Raw genomic sequence first — 15,813 nt, forward strand, 5'->3', positions numbered from 1 at the left:
TCCTGCACTAGGGGGATGCTCCTTTGGTTTCCTCAGTCTCACAGCTTGTTCTTAGAACTGTGCAGTCTCTTTCTCTTTGCAGGCAGTGAGCTGTTCGTGCTTGCAGGTGTTTATAGCTGGCTGGCTATAGGCAACACTCGTTCTTTTTAATACTTTTTTTCTTTTTAATATTTCATTTTCATCCCCTTGAACCTCTTTCTTTTTAATTTCTTTTTGGTTTAATTTTGATGTCTGAGTTGACTAATTTTGAGTTTGTGAATATGTAAGGCTCTTAGCACTGGATAGAGGGGACCATATGGTATGGAGGGGCTGTACAAGCTTATTCAAAACCTGTACAAAACATATGGCTCTGTAAACATATCACAGTCTTTTATGCACGTGCTGCTAATCCAGCTGTGAATAACTTCTTGTCCCTGCCCTGCATTACCTGTCACATATCAAACCTAGAAAAAGCTTACATACATGGTTTAACTGGTCAAAAATGTTTACTTGGATAAAAAAAATGTTTGGAAGTCCTGAACTCAAAAACTGGGAGAGGTTTGGAAAGTTTGAATCTTTTTCAACATTTTCAAAATGGCCTATTCAAACTTTGGTGTAAAGCCACGTTTGTTGGCCAAGTATAGGGTGAATGTGCTTGTTTTTTTGAAAGTGGGAGAATTCTTTAAACCAGAATGTGTTTACTTTCTGATCTAATACTTTTTTTTCCATGTAGAATGGTGTTTTGGTTTGTTTGTGGGTTTTTGTTTTTTTTCCAATTTTCTTCTTGATGTGAGAAAACAATTTAGGTTTTGTGTTAGGTTAGCCACCAGACCAAAGAAATAAATTATTCACATAGTTGTCCTTGAACCTGACCTGATACACCTCCCGTTACGTCTGTCTTCTGCTTCTCATGACATTTGAATTAAAGAATTAGCACTGTGCAACACCTGAAGACGTATGCTACATGGGTGAAGATCCAGGAGGGTTATAGAGAGAAGCAGCGTAGCATGAATTTCTTGTGCTATGAAGTAACAAAAAGCCTCGTGCAGCCTGTGGATGTAGAAGTAGGGACATGGTGAACTGTAGAGGGACTGTGTTGTCCTGGTATTCAAGTTTTTAAAACAATGCTGGAAGATTGAAGAGGGTTAGAAGACTACAAAGATAATACAAAGCTAGGGTTAATTGGAAATGTAGGGGAAATAAAATAAGTAAACGTGTTTTGTGGTGAACTTTTAAGAGGTAAATGTTATATTGCCAGATTAGAATGAGGTAAACTCCATTTATCTGTACTTATTGTCAATTACATTACAAGGACAAATGATTTGAGTGAGTAAATTAAAATATTTAGCATGTTTTGCTCATTATAAAAAAATTGAGATTTGATCAGCACATATGTGTACCTGTACGGGTTAGAAATGCAAGATATGAAAGTACTCTTTAATCTCATAGAGGAAGGCAAAACAAGAAACAGTGACTGGAAGTGGAAATTAAGGAAATTCAAATGAGAAATTAGGCAGAAATATTTAACAATGAGAGTGATTAACCTTTGGAAAGCTGCGGGAGCGCTCACTTTTCCATCCCTTGTTGTCTTCTAATCAAAGCTGAAGTCTCTTGGGAAGAAGTGCTTTCATTATTACAAGCCTGAGCAACCAGGGCCCATACAGGAATAGCCAGATGAAACTTAATGTCCAACAATATATGCAGCATCAGGCAAGAAAAGTTAATATTCTCTTCTAGCTCTGTGAATCAATCATCTCTGTGCATCTCCATGTATCTCCTAGATCTGGACTTTTCCTGAACCAGACCTGGTAATGGTTCAAAGATGCCAGCTGTGGCAGAGCTTTGATAAGACAAAACATTAGGCAAGCAATGGTTCTGAGATCCTTAAATACATTTCTCCCAAATATAGATCTGTCTCTAAGAAGGAAAGATGAGTTCCTTTTTATTTTTACCATGATCTTTTTTGCTTAACATTTCTGAACAGTAATGCTATCAGGTCTCCACATACATCACTTTTCACAAGTACACCAAAATGATCCTCTGTTTGGTGAGTAAGTAGTTCAGGCTCTGCAGAGGAGTTAATCCTTGGTATGGCTGCCAGCAGGGACTTTTCTTTTTTGCTGCGAATACCACAACTGGTTTTGAGAACATATTTCTGATGCATTCCAAGGAGTCTTTTGGGGTAGATTTAGGCTGTTAAATCCTCTTCACCTTTTTTATCTACTTCAGCACTTTTCACATTTGCAAATGCAGAATTAAATGGTTCATGAAATATCTTGTAACAAATGAAGATGATAATACAAGGTAATGGAATAAGCTGTTGTTAATATCGGATATCTGTATGCCTAATAGTCACTGCACATTGTGGGATAAAAATGATCAAAATAAATGACACTTCTTAACTCAAGGGATAAATTATGCCACAGGTGAGATGCTAAACAGTGAAAAAGAAGAGATTTGCCTAGATGGAAAGGTTCAGCCACATCAGCAGCCCCCGCATTTCACATTCCCTTAGGGGTTACAGGCAGCATTCAGAAGGAATAATTATAGCTGGGGGGGAAAGATCAGAAGGTCTATTAGTGTTTTTGTAAAAATCTTTAAATTTTTCAATCCATGTCTGTATTACCTGGAATGACTGAAAGGGAGGCTGGTTTAATTTCTGTTATTTGTTATACTTTGTAGAAAAGTAAACTTTCTCGGGCAAAAATAATCTTGTACTTCTGCAACGCCTTCCAGACTCTATCCAGGGTGTTTTGCAAAGGATTATTTCTGGAAGCATTCCACTGCTGGCTGATAGACATCTTCTTTTAACGTAGAACACGGTGGCCCACTGACACTTCCCAATGACCTGCAAGAAGTGGAGTATCCTTTAGCCACCAACAGCTTTAGCAAACAAAGCGAAGGGGAACATTTTTGCCAACAGAAATTATGAGAGAGAGATATGAAGGTTGTGTGTGATTGTCTAAACTGATACTGGGCAACAAGGTTGAGCAAAGGCCTTGAAGGAACAAAAAAAAATACTAGTAGAAGTGGATTTTGCAGCTCACCTAAAGCACAGCTCTTCAAGCAGCACATCACTTTCTGTTGTCACATTCAGACGTGGGTCACTACTGACTCGAAGGCACTGACTGACCTGGGGCAATGGGCATGTTTCTTTCAAGAGCTGTCTTATCCAAATACTGGCTCTGTACAATATGATCGGTAAGAAGATCCTATTCTAAAATTGGATGGCTCCCAAAGTCAGCTCTGAGCTTTCCGTTGCTGATAGAAAGACAAAACCTGCCAATCTCCATTTTAAGTTGGACCAAGAACGTGGGTGGGTTTGGCCTAGCAGGAGACCTGTGGAGTATGTTAAGCTAGATCTGGAATTAGCTCCAGGTAGGTTGCTTTGCTTCCTGTCTTCCACGTTGATTTGCACAGCTGTCAACCCTTATACCGAGGTGTTTGTAATATTTCTTCTGGTGACCTGAACTAACCAGAAAAGAATCAGAAAATATTTCGAAAATACAGATCTCTAGCAGCAGAGATCCCACTAGCCAGATCTTCAACTTGTATAAATTGGCATTGCTACAGTGAGTTTTAGAGCTGAACTTGTTTATAGCTGCAGAAGATGGACCTGCCTCAGTATTTCTGTTGCTGACCATCCACGGAATGGCAGGACAGATCACAAGGATCTGCTGGGTCAAGCTGTTCTTCCCACTGCACTGGTAGCAATTTCTCCCCATACCTTTTCACATCTCCTTGTTAAGCTAGTGCTCTGGGTCCACAAAATCATAGGATCACCTGCTTTCTGGGACTGTTTTGATCTCTTTTCCCATGCCTCCTCCTATACATGAGGAATGTCTGTTATCAGTGAGACTTTCCAGATATCTTTCCATGGTTTTCATCAGAGAGAATCTAAAAAAGAGATTGATTCCCAGTAGGAAGAGCTGGTACTGACCTTCTGTCCATTATTCAGGCAGTCTGATTGCTCTTCCCACTCCAGTGCTTGGGACAGAGAGGCCTGAGTCTTTGGGTTTGTTTCTGCATTTCATGAGATTGACACCTGGGATGCAAATGTCTTCAACAAGAATGAAAAGGAAACGCTTTTCGCTTTTCATCTTTCACAGCAATTTGGGGTAATCTGAGATTTAATTTATTCACCAGTTGAAAGGGAAAGGGAAATCAAGCCAGCATCTTTCTTTTGAGCCAAGCTGTTTCTTGCGTACCCCCGTGCAGGCTCACACAAAAGAGCTCTGATCACTCTAACTAGGTGCTTGTTCTAATTATAGAAAGATTTAGCCTTGGTTACATAATTGCCCACTGCACATCGGCACACGGCATTGTTATACTACAAAAGCCTCTTTTTTTTTCTCCCCTCTCTGCAGCAGACCCAGCATCAGCCTGTTTAACTGAAAGCTGCAAGGAACAGAATTAGTCTGAAGCAACCTCCCATGGCTTTTCCAGGAGAGGCCAGCAAAAATCAGATACTGACCTGCTCCCTTTGCTGGGAGCTTTACCAGTGTGTGTGACTTAATGGTTAAAGCAGGGGATTGATAGCCTGGGCCACAGTCTTAAGCATCCTGGGTAGAAGCAGCAAGCTGTGATCAGGAATCAGTGGTTGTGCTGGGGTTACAGTCTCTATTTTGGATTTTTATATGCAGTAGCACAGTAGCTTTAAACGGATACCCCGCTATTATGCCCAGTATCAGCCTGTGCCATGGAGGTCATGAATTTGCAAACACAAAAATCTATAGCAAAACTTCCACAGGCTGTAGTAGATGCAGGAGTAGATCTTTTCCCCATATTTCTAAGCTTATTTTAGTCTGTGATTCAGAGTGGTTACTTCATGTTCAGCCTGCACTCATTTCTCCCTCATTTTCTCAGTAGTACATCATGTGCATACCTCCCTCACTTTTTATTTTCTTCCTCTTTTAACATCACCCTCTAAACTGTAAAGATTCCTTCCAACAAATAGTCTTTCCTACACAATTTGTAATGGTCCAAGACTAAGATGGGATGCTTCACTGCATCCCATCAGTTCAAAAGCCCCCATCTGTCCAAGAAGGGAAAGAAACTTACGGGATTGTGGCCAGTTTTGTCATCATATGGCTGATGCAGCAAATGGCCATGTGGGCCCTGTATCCTCAATGTGTTGGCAGGGTAATCACCCTTAACTCTGCCCTTCATAACTTGTAGGTGCTTTGTCAGGATGCCCACCTTGTGCAGGCATTTGTGTTAATGTCTGACGCAGGGGACAAGTAGGGAAAACAAAACTGAAAGGAAGCCAGATGGAAACAAAAGGGGTACCCAGCAAATATTCCCAATATTATTCTGATCTTTTAGGAAAACCTTTAATATACCACTGTCCTACAGCCAGGGAGAAGGTAGACAGGTTACCTTTACAGCACTTTCCACAGGGGTTGGGATGAAAAACCTGGCCATCCTGGAAGAGAGGCTGGTCAACACTCATAATCTGAGTGTTTCTAGATCACTTTTTGCCCTGTCTCTACCATTTCGGGTGCAATTGTATCCCTGTAAATATGAATGGAAACACAGTGTGGTGATGCTTTCCTGGATTTGTTTCAGTGTTTCCAGAATCCTCTTGGAAACTTTAACTCTCAAAGAATTATTAAGATCTTTTCAGTCTCATTCTGGTTTTGGTCTCTGACATCCTTTTAATGTATTAAGGATTAATTGTGGTAGCTGTGTCCTTAACTCTGTCCCAGATACTTACAGTTTTCCACTATGGGTTCCCTGGTGTTGTTGAACTGCAGGTTCTCTTATCAGAAAGATACTGACTCAAAAACAACATTGAGTTTCCTTTTTTTCACAATAGGAGAAAAGTTCAACCAGAAATGCTAAATTTCAAGTGGGTGACTATCAAACTAGGTATTTGCTCCAGAGAATATGAATCTCTTACAACATTTATGCTGATTCAGCAACAATTTTTCATTCTCTGCTTTGTTCTTTCTCTCTTTTATTGTAATCTTTATTGCAAGAAGACGTTGGTGAAGAGATTGGTTTTGCATTGAACCTTTAATACAATAAAATTTATTATAATTTTCATTTCTTATAGTAAGGAGCTAAAGGTTAGCTGCAGAGAAAGCTTTTTTTTCATTCTGCAATTATTATCCTTGTTGCCAACAGCTCTTTTATTCTTGATGAACACAGTTGTTGTACTGCATCATTCTCTTGGACGGAGAAGAGCAGTTTCTGAGATATTTATGATACACATCTCTTTGGCCTTTGGAATTATAGCCTTAAATATAAGCTGATATTAGGCAGCCATGTATGCATTTCACTGAATGATAAAAGCTAAGTATAGCTGCATAGTTTATGCTATCAATTTAGGCTGCTTGAGGATCTGACCACATGATGGACAATGTTGTTTTGTGTTCAACAGGAGCAGGACAAAAGTGTTCAACTCTATTGCCAGAAGCACTCTGGTGAGAGCACTCCCTTAGCACCAGGAACAGACACGGTGTTGCCAGCCCACATGCTACGGCTGTGTAGGTGACTGTGCTCACACCTAATCCCAATGTGTTGCAATAGCCAGACTCATGAGGTAAAATGTTCATAGTGCCCTGGCCAAACCCACACCCTTCGCTGAAGAGCAGTTCTGATTTCTGGTCGATAAAAGCATCAGTGCCCCTCCAGCACCTTTCATAGGTATAGAAAGGGAATGCCCTAATATCTGAGTTTGGTATTTCTACCCTCTCTCATGATTTCTGGTGTGTATATGTATATACACATACATATATACATATCTTCTCCCTGCTGCAGGGCTTTCAGTGAGCAAACATTGAAAACCAATTAAAACATCACAAAGTCTGAGTTTTTTTTTTAAAGGTACAGAAGACGGCTTTTCTGGGCACCTGTGCCAGTTGGGAGCCCCACCGATAAAGTGGAGATTGTGTTACCCTGTTGTACACTGAACTGGAGGGTGCTGCCCGTCCACCTCCTCTTTTGTAACTACGAGGGGGAGCAGCACGCAGCCCTGCAGCTGGGGCAGGAGCTTTAGAGCAGCCCGGGGGCCGCCGGTGCGCAGCGCCGCCCGGCTGCCCCCCCGCCGCTTCCCTGTGGGCTCGCCCAGGGGCCGCCCCTCGGAGTCCCGCCGCGCCCCCGCCTGTCCGAGCGGCCGCAGCCGGAGACTACATGTCCCAGCATGCCGCGCGGGGCAGGGCCGTACCATGTGCGAGGCGGAGGGAGACCAAGCGGCTGGGCGCGCGGGAGTTGAAGTGCCGCGGTGCCGGCGAGGCGGTAAGTGCCGGTTCCGTGCGCCGGCGGAGGGGCCGACGCGGTGCTGGAGGCTGCCGAGGGTCCGGCGGGCAGGGGCCCGGCCTCTCGCTGCCCTCCCACCCCCTCAGCTGCGGCTTCGGGCCCCTCGGCCCGATTCGGCCCCTTCGCGCCCCGGCTGGTGCCGCCGGGCTAGGGGGTCCGGGCCCAGGCGGCGGATGTCCGCCGCGGGCGCAGGCCCCGGGGGTGGAGGCCCGGTTGCCGCAGGGCTCGGCGAGGCCGGGGTTGTTTCTGAAGGCGGGAGCGGCGGGGGCTGCTCCGGGAGGCACGGCACGGCACGGCACGGCACGGCACGGCACGGCGCGCCTGGAGGAGAACCGAAAGCAGCCGGAGCCGGCCCCTCGCCCTCACGGGGGGACCTCGGGCCGCGCTGCTGCCGCGGCGGGCGCGGGCTCAGGGGGCGAGCCGGCCGCCTTGGGGCATTGCGGCGGCCCCTGGGGGCGGTCAGCGCTCCCTGGGCCTCGGGAGAGCGCGATCTCCCGGGCAGTGCTGCCGCGGCGGGGCGCAGGCCTGGGCAGGTGGTGGGCCTCGAGGGGGTCACCTCCGGGGCTCTGGGAGAAAACTGGTAACCTCCCGTCCGCGCCGGCTCCCCCGAGTGGGAGTAGGAGAGGCACGGCGCCCGGCTGTAAGGAAAGGGCACCTTGCGTGTGCGAAGTCGTGTGAAAGTCAAAGAAGCCAGCTCACCTAGGCAAAGCAGAGCAGGAGGTGGTTCATCGGCGCAGGCCTTAATAACGAGAGGCATCGACATCCGAGGCGTATGTCACAGCTGACAGGGTCTTTGAGATGGCCCTAGGGGTGTTGTAACGGCTCATTTACGTGGAAGAGGCTCCTCGACACCTTATGCAAAACTTTGAAATACAATTGATTGCTGACAATTCCATTTCTGTACCTTATATTGGAGGGGTTTTAGTTCTTCCCTTTTTATTGGGACAACGCGTTAAGCATGAAAGCAGGAACTTTGTTGCTGGAGAGCTCAGCTGCTGTGCCTGTTTATTTGCTACCTAAGGTTCCCATCTTCTGTTTGTGACGTACAGCTGGCGGGTACGGCAATAGATGTGATGTCATGAACTGCAGATTGTAGCCTCAGGTAGGAATAAGATGCAAGAACAGATGGACTTGCATCCTGCTTTCAAGCAAATGTTCTTTTAGTAATAAAGAAGGTGAAGGAAAAAATAGAGAGAGGCATATTTTCTGTGTTAAGAAAATGTCACTGTTTGCACCTTTCACTTTCCAATAAATGAAATTTTACAAAAACATACAAGGAGCAGAAATGGTTTAATTAAAACACTTTGCAGAAAATGTTTTTTGAAGGTGACAGAGGTTACAAGAGATTTCTGTGCAAAAGACATCAGTCCTCCTGGAAGAAGCCCCAAAATTTCTAGAGGTTCAGGCGGGGGGAGGACGGCAGCTTTTTTTTGGGAAGCGCATGTTCATTTGGCTGCAGTCAAGGGGCCAGGTTTATTTTCTCTTGAGTTTGATCGTAGGTTCAGAGGAGTCCTGATCACCCGGCTGCCCCTTCTGACAGGAGAAGGAGCTGGGGTGCTGCAGGCCACTCTGACTGGCGCTGGCAGAATATATCTCGGCTTTTCTGTCTCAAAGTTACCTAGGGCTTGTACGTAAATAAAAGGAAATAATAAGGTTTAGCTAAGGATCATGTACAGAGGTCTCTTGTGTTATATTAGTCTATTTCCCTGATTGTGTTCTTGTGAACTGTTTTTGAAAGGCTTGACCTGTGTCACTGCATGTTTTTTGGTTACAAGGCTTCCAAGAGAAAAGGCACGAGCCAGACTGACCCCGCTAAATGTTCACAGAGAGAAGTAGGAAAGTTTCTTAATCAAGTCTAAGAGCAGGAGGATTAGTGGACTCCATGTTGATGGGGTAAAAGCCCACGCTCTGTCAAGGGTGCTCTTCAGCGCTTGCAGAGTAGGTGAACCATGCCTCTTGATTTGTGGTGTAAGCAGAAAGAATGGTCAGTCATACTTTCTATCCAATACTGGCCAAAGGGAAAGGAAAGAAAAATATACCTGATTTGTAATTTTTTTTCAGGTCTGAATCCTCTAAAGTGACATACAGAATCATAATATATATATCACATGTAATGAATTACATGTTTACACTACTTTATATACTGTAAGTAATGAATGCAGTGCTGCAAAGTGCTTAGTGTGGGAAATGCATTCATTCCCCACCCTCGTCTTCCAGAGAAAAAGTGAGCGAGGGGCAAGTGTCTCACCCCAGGCCTGTGCTGAGCCTCTGACAGAGCCAGGATTAGGCTGTTGGTTCTTCCAAATGTCCGTTCTGCTGCTGCAGTCCCTGCCTGGCACTTGAATGGGATGGTGATGATGACAAAACAAGTCTCGCTTGGTCACTCTGGTCAGGTCCTCCATCCTCTGTGTTGTATGCTGCTGTCTGCCACCAGCTGCTGGAGTTGCACGCAGCCTCCAGGGATGCATCGCCTCTTCTCCCACCACTCATCAGCAGTGAGGCACTTTCACATCTAGTCTGGCAGAGTTTCCAACAAGTTTTGGGTCCCCTTGGTGTTGCAAGAGCTCTTTTTAAACCCTGCTTGTTTACATCTGTTTGCTTGTTTGCAATCTGCCTATGCTGTGATATCTTCAAAACATTTGCAGTGAAGAGGCAGCCTATTGCAGTGATCAGAATTGACTTTTGGTGAGCACATGCTCCCTTGTCGCTGTCTACCTGTTGTTTCTCCTTGTAAAGCCTTTGGGACCATGAACAAATGTTTTGTTATGGGTGCCCAAGGTCTAGCACAGTGAGTTTGTGGCCCATAGGCACTGTTGAGTTAGAAACAGCAATGGAGTCAGAGCTTGCGTTTGGGTGCTGCATGATTGCTTGAGCTCTTGGCTAAGGGCAGTGCTAGCGATGCATCATTAACCAAGGAGCAATTAAAACTTGGATTGTCAGGTCCCTTGGGGCTGTAGGCATCGGCTCACTATGTCCTTCTCAGATGTTACAGTTGCTGTTTTGTGTCTCAGCAGGGTTCATCAGTCATGGCACGAAGGGCCTTGAAACTTGCCTCGTTGGTGGCAGCCACTTCTGGCATCTATCTCTATGGCAACAAGTTCCTGGATCCCAACGATTTTGGAGTTGTTCGTGTGGGCCGAGCCATTGCCACAGTAAGTTTCATCCTAGTAATATGCAGGAAGATTGCTCGGTGGGTAAGGGAATTGGAGTTCACAAGAACTTGGAATTTCCTGCATTCCCTCTCTGCATTTCCAGTTGGCAGCTGGCTCTGGGAGTCAGAAGGTCAATAGGGAGCTCTTCAAGTTGTTGACACAGTGGGGAGAAAAGAGGTGAAAGCATAGAAGGAATAGAGCTGTTGTTTGCATGTTCTGGAAGAAACAAACAGAGCTGTCTCTGCTACCCTGGATAGGGTGGGACTTTCAGAGCAAAGGCTCACTTTGGGCCCACATGTTCATCAGCCACCCTTCAAGGTCAGTCACCCAGGTATGGCATCGTGCTGCCTTTAACAGTGACTTGGTTCAAACCATCTTGTCTGCATATGCCATTTTTTACACTGGAACATTTTGTTTTAAGGGTCATGGTTGTTGTATCAATATGCTACAGTAGCCATTGCCCTGTGACCCTTAGTATGAGAGATTTGGGGAGAGGAGGGCAGGTGTTTAGAGTATCATTCTCAAAGCAAGGGTAAAGTGAGGACGGGAGATTATGTACTTCTGAGATGGATTGGTTTCCAGATTCATAAAAGAAGTGCTACATCTGCCTAGCATCACTGCTGTTTTGCCCTTGTGTTGATCACCACTCCAGAAAACCTTAGAAGGGAGACTGTCAGCCAAACAGGTTGCTGCCTTCTCCTTGAGGGTATTCACTGATGAATCCATGAGCAGCCAGGAACAAGGAGAGCAGAGACTCTGGAGGGGGTGTCAGTCTCCCTCACTTGCATTATACATCTGTCACTTCAGGCCATGATCTCCATCATTTACAGACCCCCAGTGGTAAGCAGCTGTCTGTCTGCATATTCTATGACTTTTAAGCACTTCATTAATGAGTTTTACAGGGAGTCAGCTCCTGAGGGCAGATGCAATAAGAAAGAAGCTCTGTGGGTTGGCTCAGGTGCCATGCCGTTTATATGTGCAAGCCGCACCATGAACTATTGTGAAAAATGAGTGTTTATTTTGAAAGGGTGAGGGCAGAAATACAAACTGTAATCTTTCCTTCTTAGCTAGTAGGTGCTAAATAAATAAGCGCTAAGCTTCGTGCTCTGTCCCTGATGATAAGGCAGTGGTACGTGGTGGCAGGGAGCAGCTCTCTCCCTTCTACTGCATAGGAAACTGAGGCATGGAGAGGGAACATAGCTTATTGTGGGTAGAGAGGAATCTGCTATCCAGGCTGTTTGGGCTCTCCAATCTGCCCTTGAGTTCTGCCTGCTTGACCAGTGTTTCTCAATCTTACTTGAAGCCAGAGTTTTTTGTGGCTATCTTCTGTTTAAGACAAGAATAAGTGAGAACTGTGCAGTGATGAAGCTGTGCAGTTGGTCTGTGTTTTGAGTGATGGTGGGAGATTACTTTCCTGATTAATAGGAAGTAGGGGAAAGGAGATTTTCTTTGCTTTAGATGCTGGCGAATCTAAAGACATGCTTGACTTTCATGTCCTCTGCCTTCAGGGAAGTCACAAGTCATGGGCTGTAAAGCACTTCACTGTTAGAGGTTTCTGCACCCATAGCTGCAAGCAGTGACCCCCAAAAACATGCTGCCAATGTTCTGTGTTCTGTAGATGATGGCAGCATGTGTTTATATCTGTATGTCTTTATACTTTTCAAACACAAATTTTCTGTCTCTTTGAATTCTCTGTTCCCTCTACTATCTAGGACTGTGTATGGTTAGGTTGCTCCTTTAGTCCAGCTGCACCAGTGACCTCTGCCTTCCCACCTTGGGGTCTGCTCCCTGTTGGAAAGGCAGAGGTCAGCTCTCATCTGAGCACTGGCAGCCCAGAATGCTCTCATTCCTTAGCCATAGACTGTGTGAAGCCAATAGAGCAATTAGACATGTTCATTTCTAAGAAGCTCAGCTTCTCAGGCTTGCTCTTTTTGTAAACAAAAGCTGAGACTGTAGCAAACAAGCGATTTTGGATATTGGTGGCATGTACATGGACCTAAAGCGTCTGTCCTTCAATCTAGCCCTGCTCAGGCTTCTTAGCTGGATGCTTGATTCAATCATTGGACCATAGCCAGGCAAAAGCAGACTGTAATTAAGAGGCTGTAATCCTTAAGAGCTAAGTTCAGCAGAAGCAGACGCAAAAATTTAAGACAAATTATGGTGTGGTGAACAAAACAAAACAAAACAAAAGCCTGGAGAAAAGAACACATGAAGGTCAGGAAATCTGACCTAGAACTACAGGACTCTGGACAGATTTCATCTGAGTTTGATTAGAAAGATTTGAGTCTGCTTGTATTTTAAGCATACTGGTTCAGTAGTCCTTTGCAGACCTTCCTAAGAAACTTGATGAAGTGCACTAGCAGAAAATTTCTTCTTGAGCCTCAGTTTAGGGAACTGGCTCTTGCTTATGTGTGGGTAGACAACTATTCAGAGGGAACATTGTGCCATGACCTGGTGAGATCTGAGGATAGTTTAGGTGTGGTGAAAGAGGGTAAGGTGTTGAGCATTCATTGATCCAAAGTGGAAGCCCAAGTCTTCAGGACAGTTAACACTGGACTGGATACAAGATCGGTTAAAGAAGTAATCTGGCGTTTGTAAGGGGAGGGACTGGTTGATCTTGTAGGTCTTTTATGTCTCTCAGATTCAGTCTCACACTGTAACATGAATGACAGCACTAGTCTTGGATGAGAACGAAGTCAGTGGCCTGGACAGCATCATGTTTCAGACGGTTTCTGTGTTCTGGTAAAATTAGAAATCTGGCAGAGCAGTTGTGCATTTGCCATATTTCTTTGAGGGTACCCCAGTTGTTTTGGGTATGTGGAAGGAACGCTCTGTGCAGTAGCTGGAATACATCTCAGACACTAGCAGGGATTTGGCAATGTCAGAGTTGCCTATCAGGATCATCATAATACTAATTTAGTGTTTAAGATTATGATGTAATTAGCAACTGCTTTATTAATTCCCTCTTCCTCTGTAATACAAGCCAATCTGTTAGCTGCTGCTTTTCAAGTTGGAGGTGATAATTACCCTTGTGGACCAGAGATAAAATAAGAACCAACTCAAGCCTTCATGCAAGGCTGATTTCAACCTCCCTCCACTTCGAAGTTGTTCTTTGAGGTTGGGAAGATGCTTTGAAATTTTTTCTTCTGAATGTGACTCTGTGTAGCTGTGCAGCTCCTGAGTTCATCAGGGGCAAGGAAGCCTGAAAAGCTCAGTTTCCAACCTGCAAAACAGGAAATGTGAGAAACCTAATCTCCACAAGGAAGGAGTGTGTCTGTCTGTAACTGATTCCCAGATTGATTCCCTCTTCGATGCATCTCTGAGCTTTTGACTGTTTCCCTATTGTCAGTTCTAGCAACTTTGTCTCCAAACAGATTTGATTCCCTTGCCTTCCTGGCTTTCACGTTACATTGACTGTGCTTTATGCCCTTACTAGGTGCATTTGCAGTGAAAGGGGAGTGATAGTATCCTGTCCCAGAATGGTATGCTACCCCTTCAGTAGGGAGGTTTGAGGAAATCTGACTTTAGATCTGAGTTATGCAAATGGTTCTTTATGGCAAGGATCTTGAAGTTCAAATGACAGGTTAGTGGACAAGTTCATCTAGGTATACATTCCCTTCTCTCCCCCCAAGTAAACTTTATGAATGTGACCTGTATGTTTCTGTTCTGTTTGCTGACTGTGGAAAGAGAGGAACTTTAGTTGTAGGATAAAATTTTGAAATACCCTAGATCCATTTCCAGAAATCATTAAGGCACTTTGGAATCTAATTCCATTGTCTGTGGCTATGTCTGGCTAATAAACTTTAGCTGGATCCCCGTATTGTTTTGTAATTGAGTATCTGACCCTTCGGCCCTCTAGTCCTTTGTGCTGTTGAATATCCCCAAAAGTGCTGCTGCTGTGCTAATTGGTGAGCTTGTCTTCAACCACTCTGCTCCCTGCTGAGCCATCTATCCAGATTGAGCTCACTGTGCACCGGTGTGGTTAGGCAGGTTGGAGGTGTGAAGAGGAAGCGTGGGATAACTGGTGGGCACAAACAGGGTCTTCCTGGCCTCTATTACTAGCAGCAGACCTGTGGAAGCTGACAGAGAATGGGAGTCTGCTGTGGAAGGTGCTGTACAGAGATTATGAAAATGCTTTGAGCTTCTCAAATGGAAGGTAGTATAGGAGTGCCAAATGTAGGTTATTTTTAATAGCTATATGTCAATGAGGTCCCTGCGCTGCTTTCTATAAATGTTCATTGAAATTTAAATATTTTAATTTAATTTCTTATGAGTCTGTAACTGTAAACTCCACTGTGGAGCCAAAACTTTGGAACCTAAGCTACATACATTCTCCCTAACAGAAGGTTTGTTGTTGTGATCCAGGATAACTGCAGAGCTTGCTCAACATTTCTGTTTTCATTTGCAGACGGCAGTTATCACCTATGACTACCTCACCTCCCTTCGGAGCGTCCCATACGGATCAGAGGAGTATGACTTCCTCAAATCACAGGTAGGTGATAGCACTGGACTGCGTTCCTTGGAAACTGCAAGGCACAGGTGTGTTGCCAAAGCCATTGCTGTAAAGCAAACTGTCAAGCTGTCAGCTTAATAATTCAATATGCCTTCTACCAAATTGGTAACAGCAGAGGCAAACTGTGCTGCATATTACATAAGATTCTTGCAGGACCTGCATCACCCAATGGAGAAGATCCCTCATTAAGAGTAGCCTCATGCAACCAGTGCTCACTTATGTCCATTAGAGATTCAAGTTCTCGGTATATGGGATAAGATGCGTTTGGGCTCTGTCACCCGTTCTCTGCTGCCCAGGCTGGTTGTGTGGAGGTCAGCTGCTGAGAGGGCACTGGCAGTGGTTTCTTAACCTGCTTATTGGTTGGTAATGGCCATAACATGAAGGCTGAGGGATTTAAGTAAAAGCAGTGTGTTGGAGGAGAAATGATAGGAATGAATCAGGCTTGCAGATCTCTGAAGATATCAGAATTGGGCAAAGAAAGGTGCATCTCACTGCAAAACATATTGTTGTGTTTTGATATCACTAATGAACATGAACAGAAAAGGCATTTCTAGTGAGAAGTAAGATAAGCACTCCTATTGCTCCTCTCAGTCCTGTGCTGCACCTTTCATTCCAGCCTACAGCCCTACAATACCTTGAGCTGTGAGTGACACTGAGTTTTAGTTGAGTGCACGTGGTGTATGTAGCCAGGGTCTCTCTGCTATTCCAGCTCAGGGCCTCTTTGGAGTGGGAAATACAGCTTGTGCTGAATTAGGCCAATCTGCACAGTATGTTTGAAGTAAGGTCTTTAACCTAATTTTTCTTCTTAGTGCATGTAGGATTTAGGCCACTGGTGTGGTTGTAATGCATGGGGTGGTGCTCTTGAGACTGGAGGGACTCTAAAGCTGGAAACTGTGGTGGGCCAGG

At 44.8% G+C, this 15,813-nt stretch overlaps 2 protein-coding genes across 3 annotated transcripts in view; one reads left to right on the forward strand and one right to left on the reverse strand.

Moving 5' to 3' along the window:
- The window catches only part of ISM2 (isthmin 2), a 411,356-nt gene that overhangs the window by 173,047 nt on the left and 222,496 nt on the right, over window positions 1-15,813 (reverse strand). The window lies entirely within an intron of this gene.
- Window positions 7,157-15,813, forward strand: part of ADCK1 (aarF domain containing kinase 1) — an 81,301-nt gene continuing 72,644 nt past the window's right edge. Inside the window, exons 1-3 of the mRNA XM_075503341.1 lie at window positions 7,157-7,221; window positions 10,257-10,394; window positions 14,803-14,886. Coding sequence (XP_075359456.1) covers window positions 10,269-10,394; window positions 14,803-14,886 — 210 coding nt within the window. The 5' untranslated portion in view covers window positions 7,157-7,221; window positions 10,257-10,268. The remainder of the gene's footprint in view (window positions 7,222-10,256; window positions 10,395-14,802; window positions 14,887-15,813) is intronic.

Source organism: Mycteria americana, chromosome 5, assembly GCF_035582795.1.
Source record: "Mycteria americana isolate JAX WOST 10 ecotype Jacksonville Zoo and Gardens chromosome 5, USCA_MyAme_1.0, whole genome shotgun sequence".
Lineage (NCBI taxonomy): Eukaryota > Metazoa > Chordata > Aves > Ciconiiformes > Ciconiidae > Mycteria > Mycteria americana.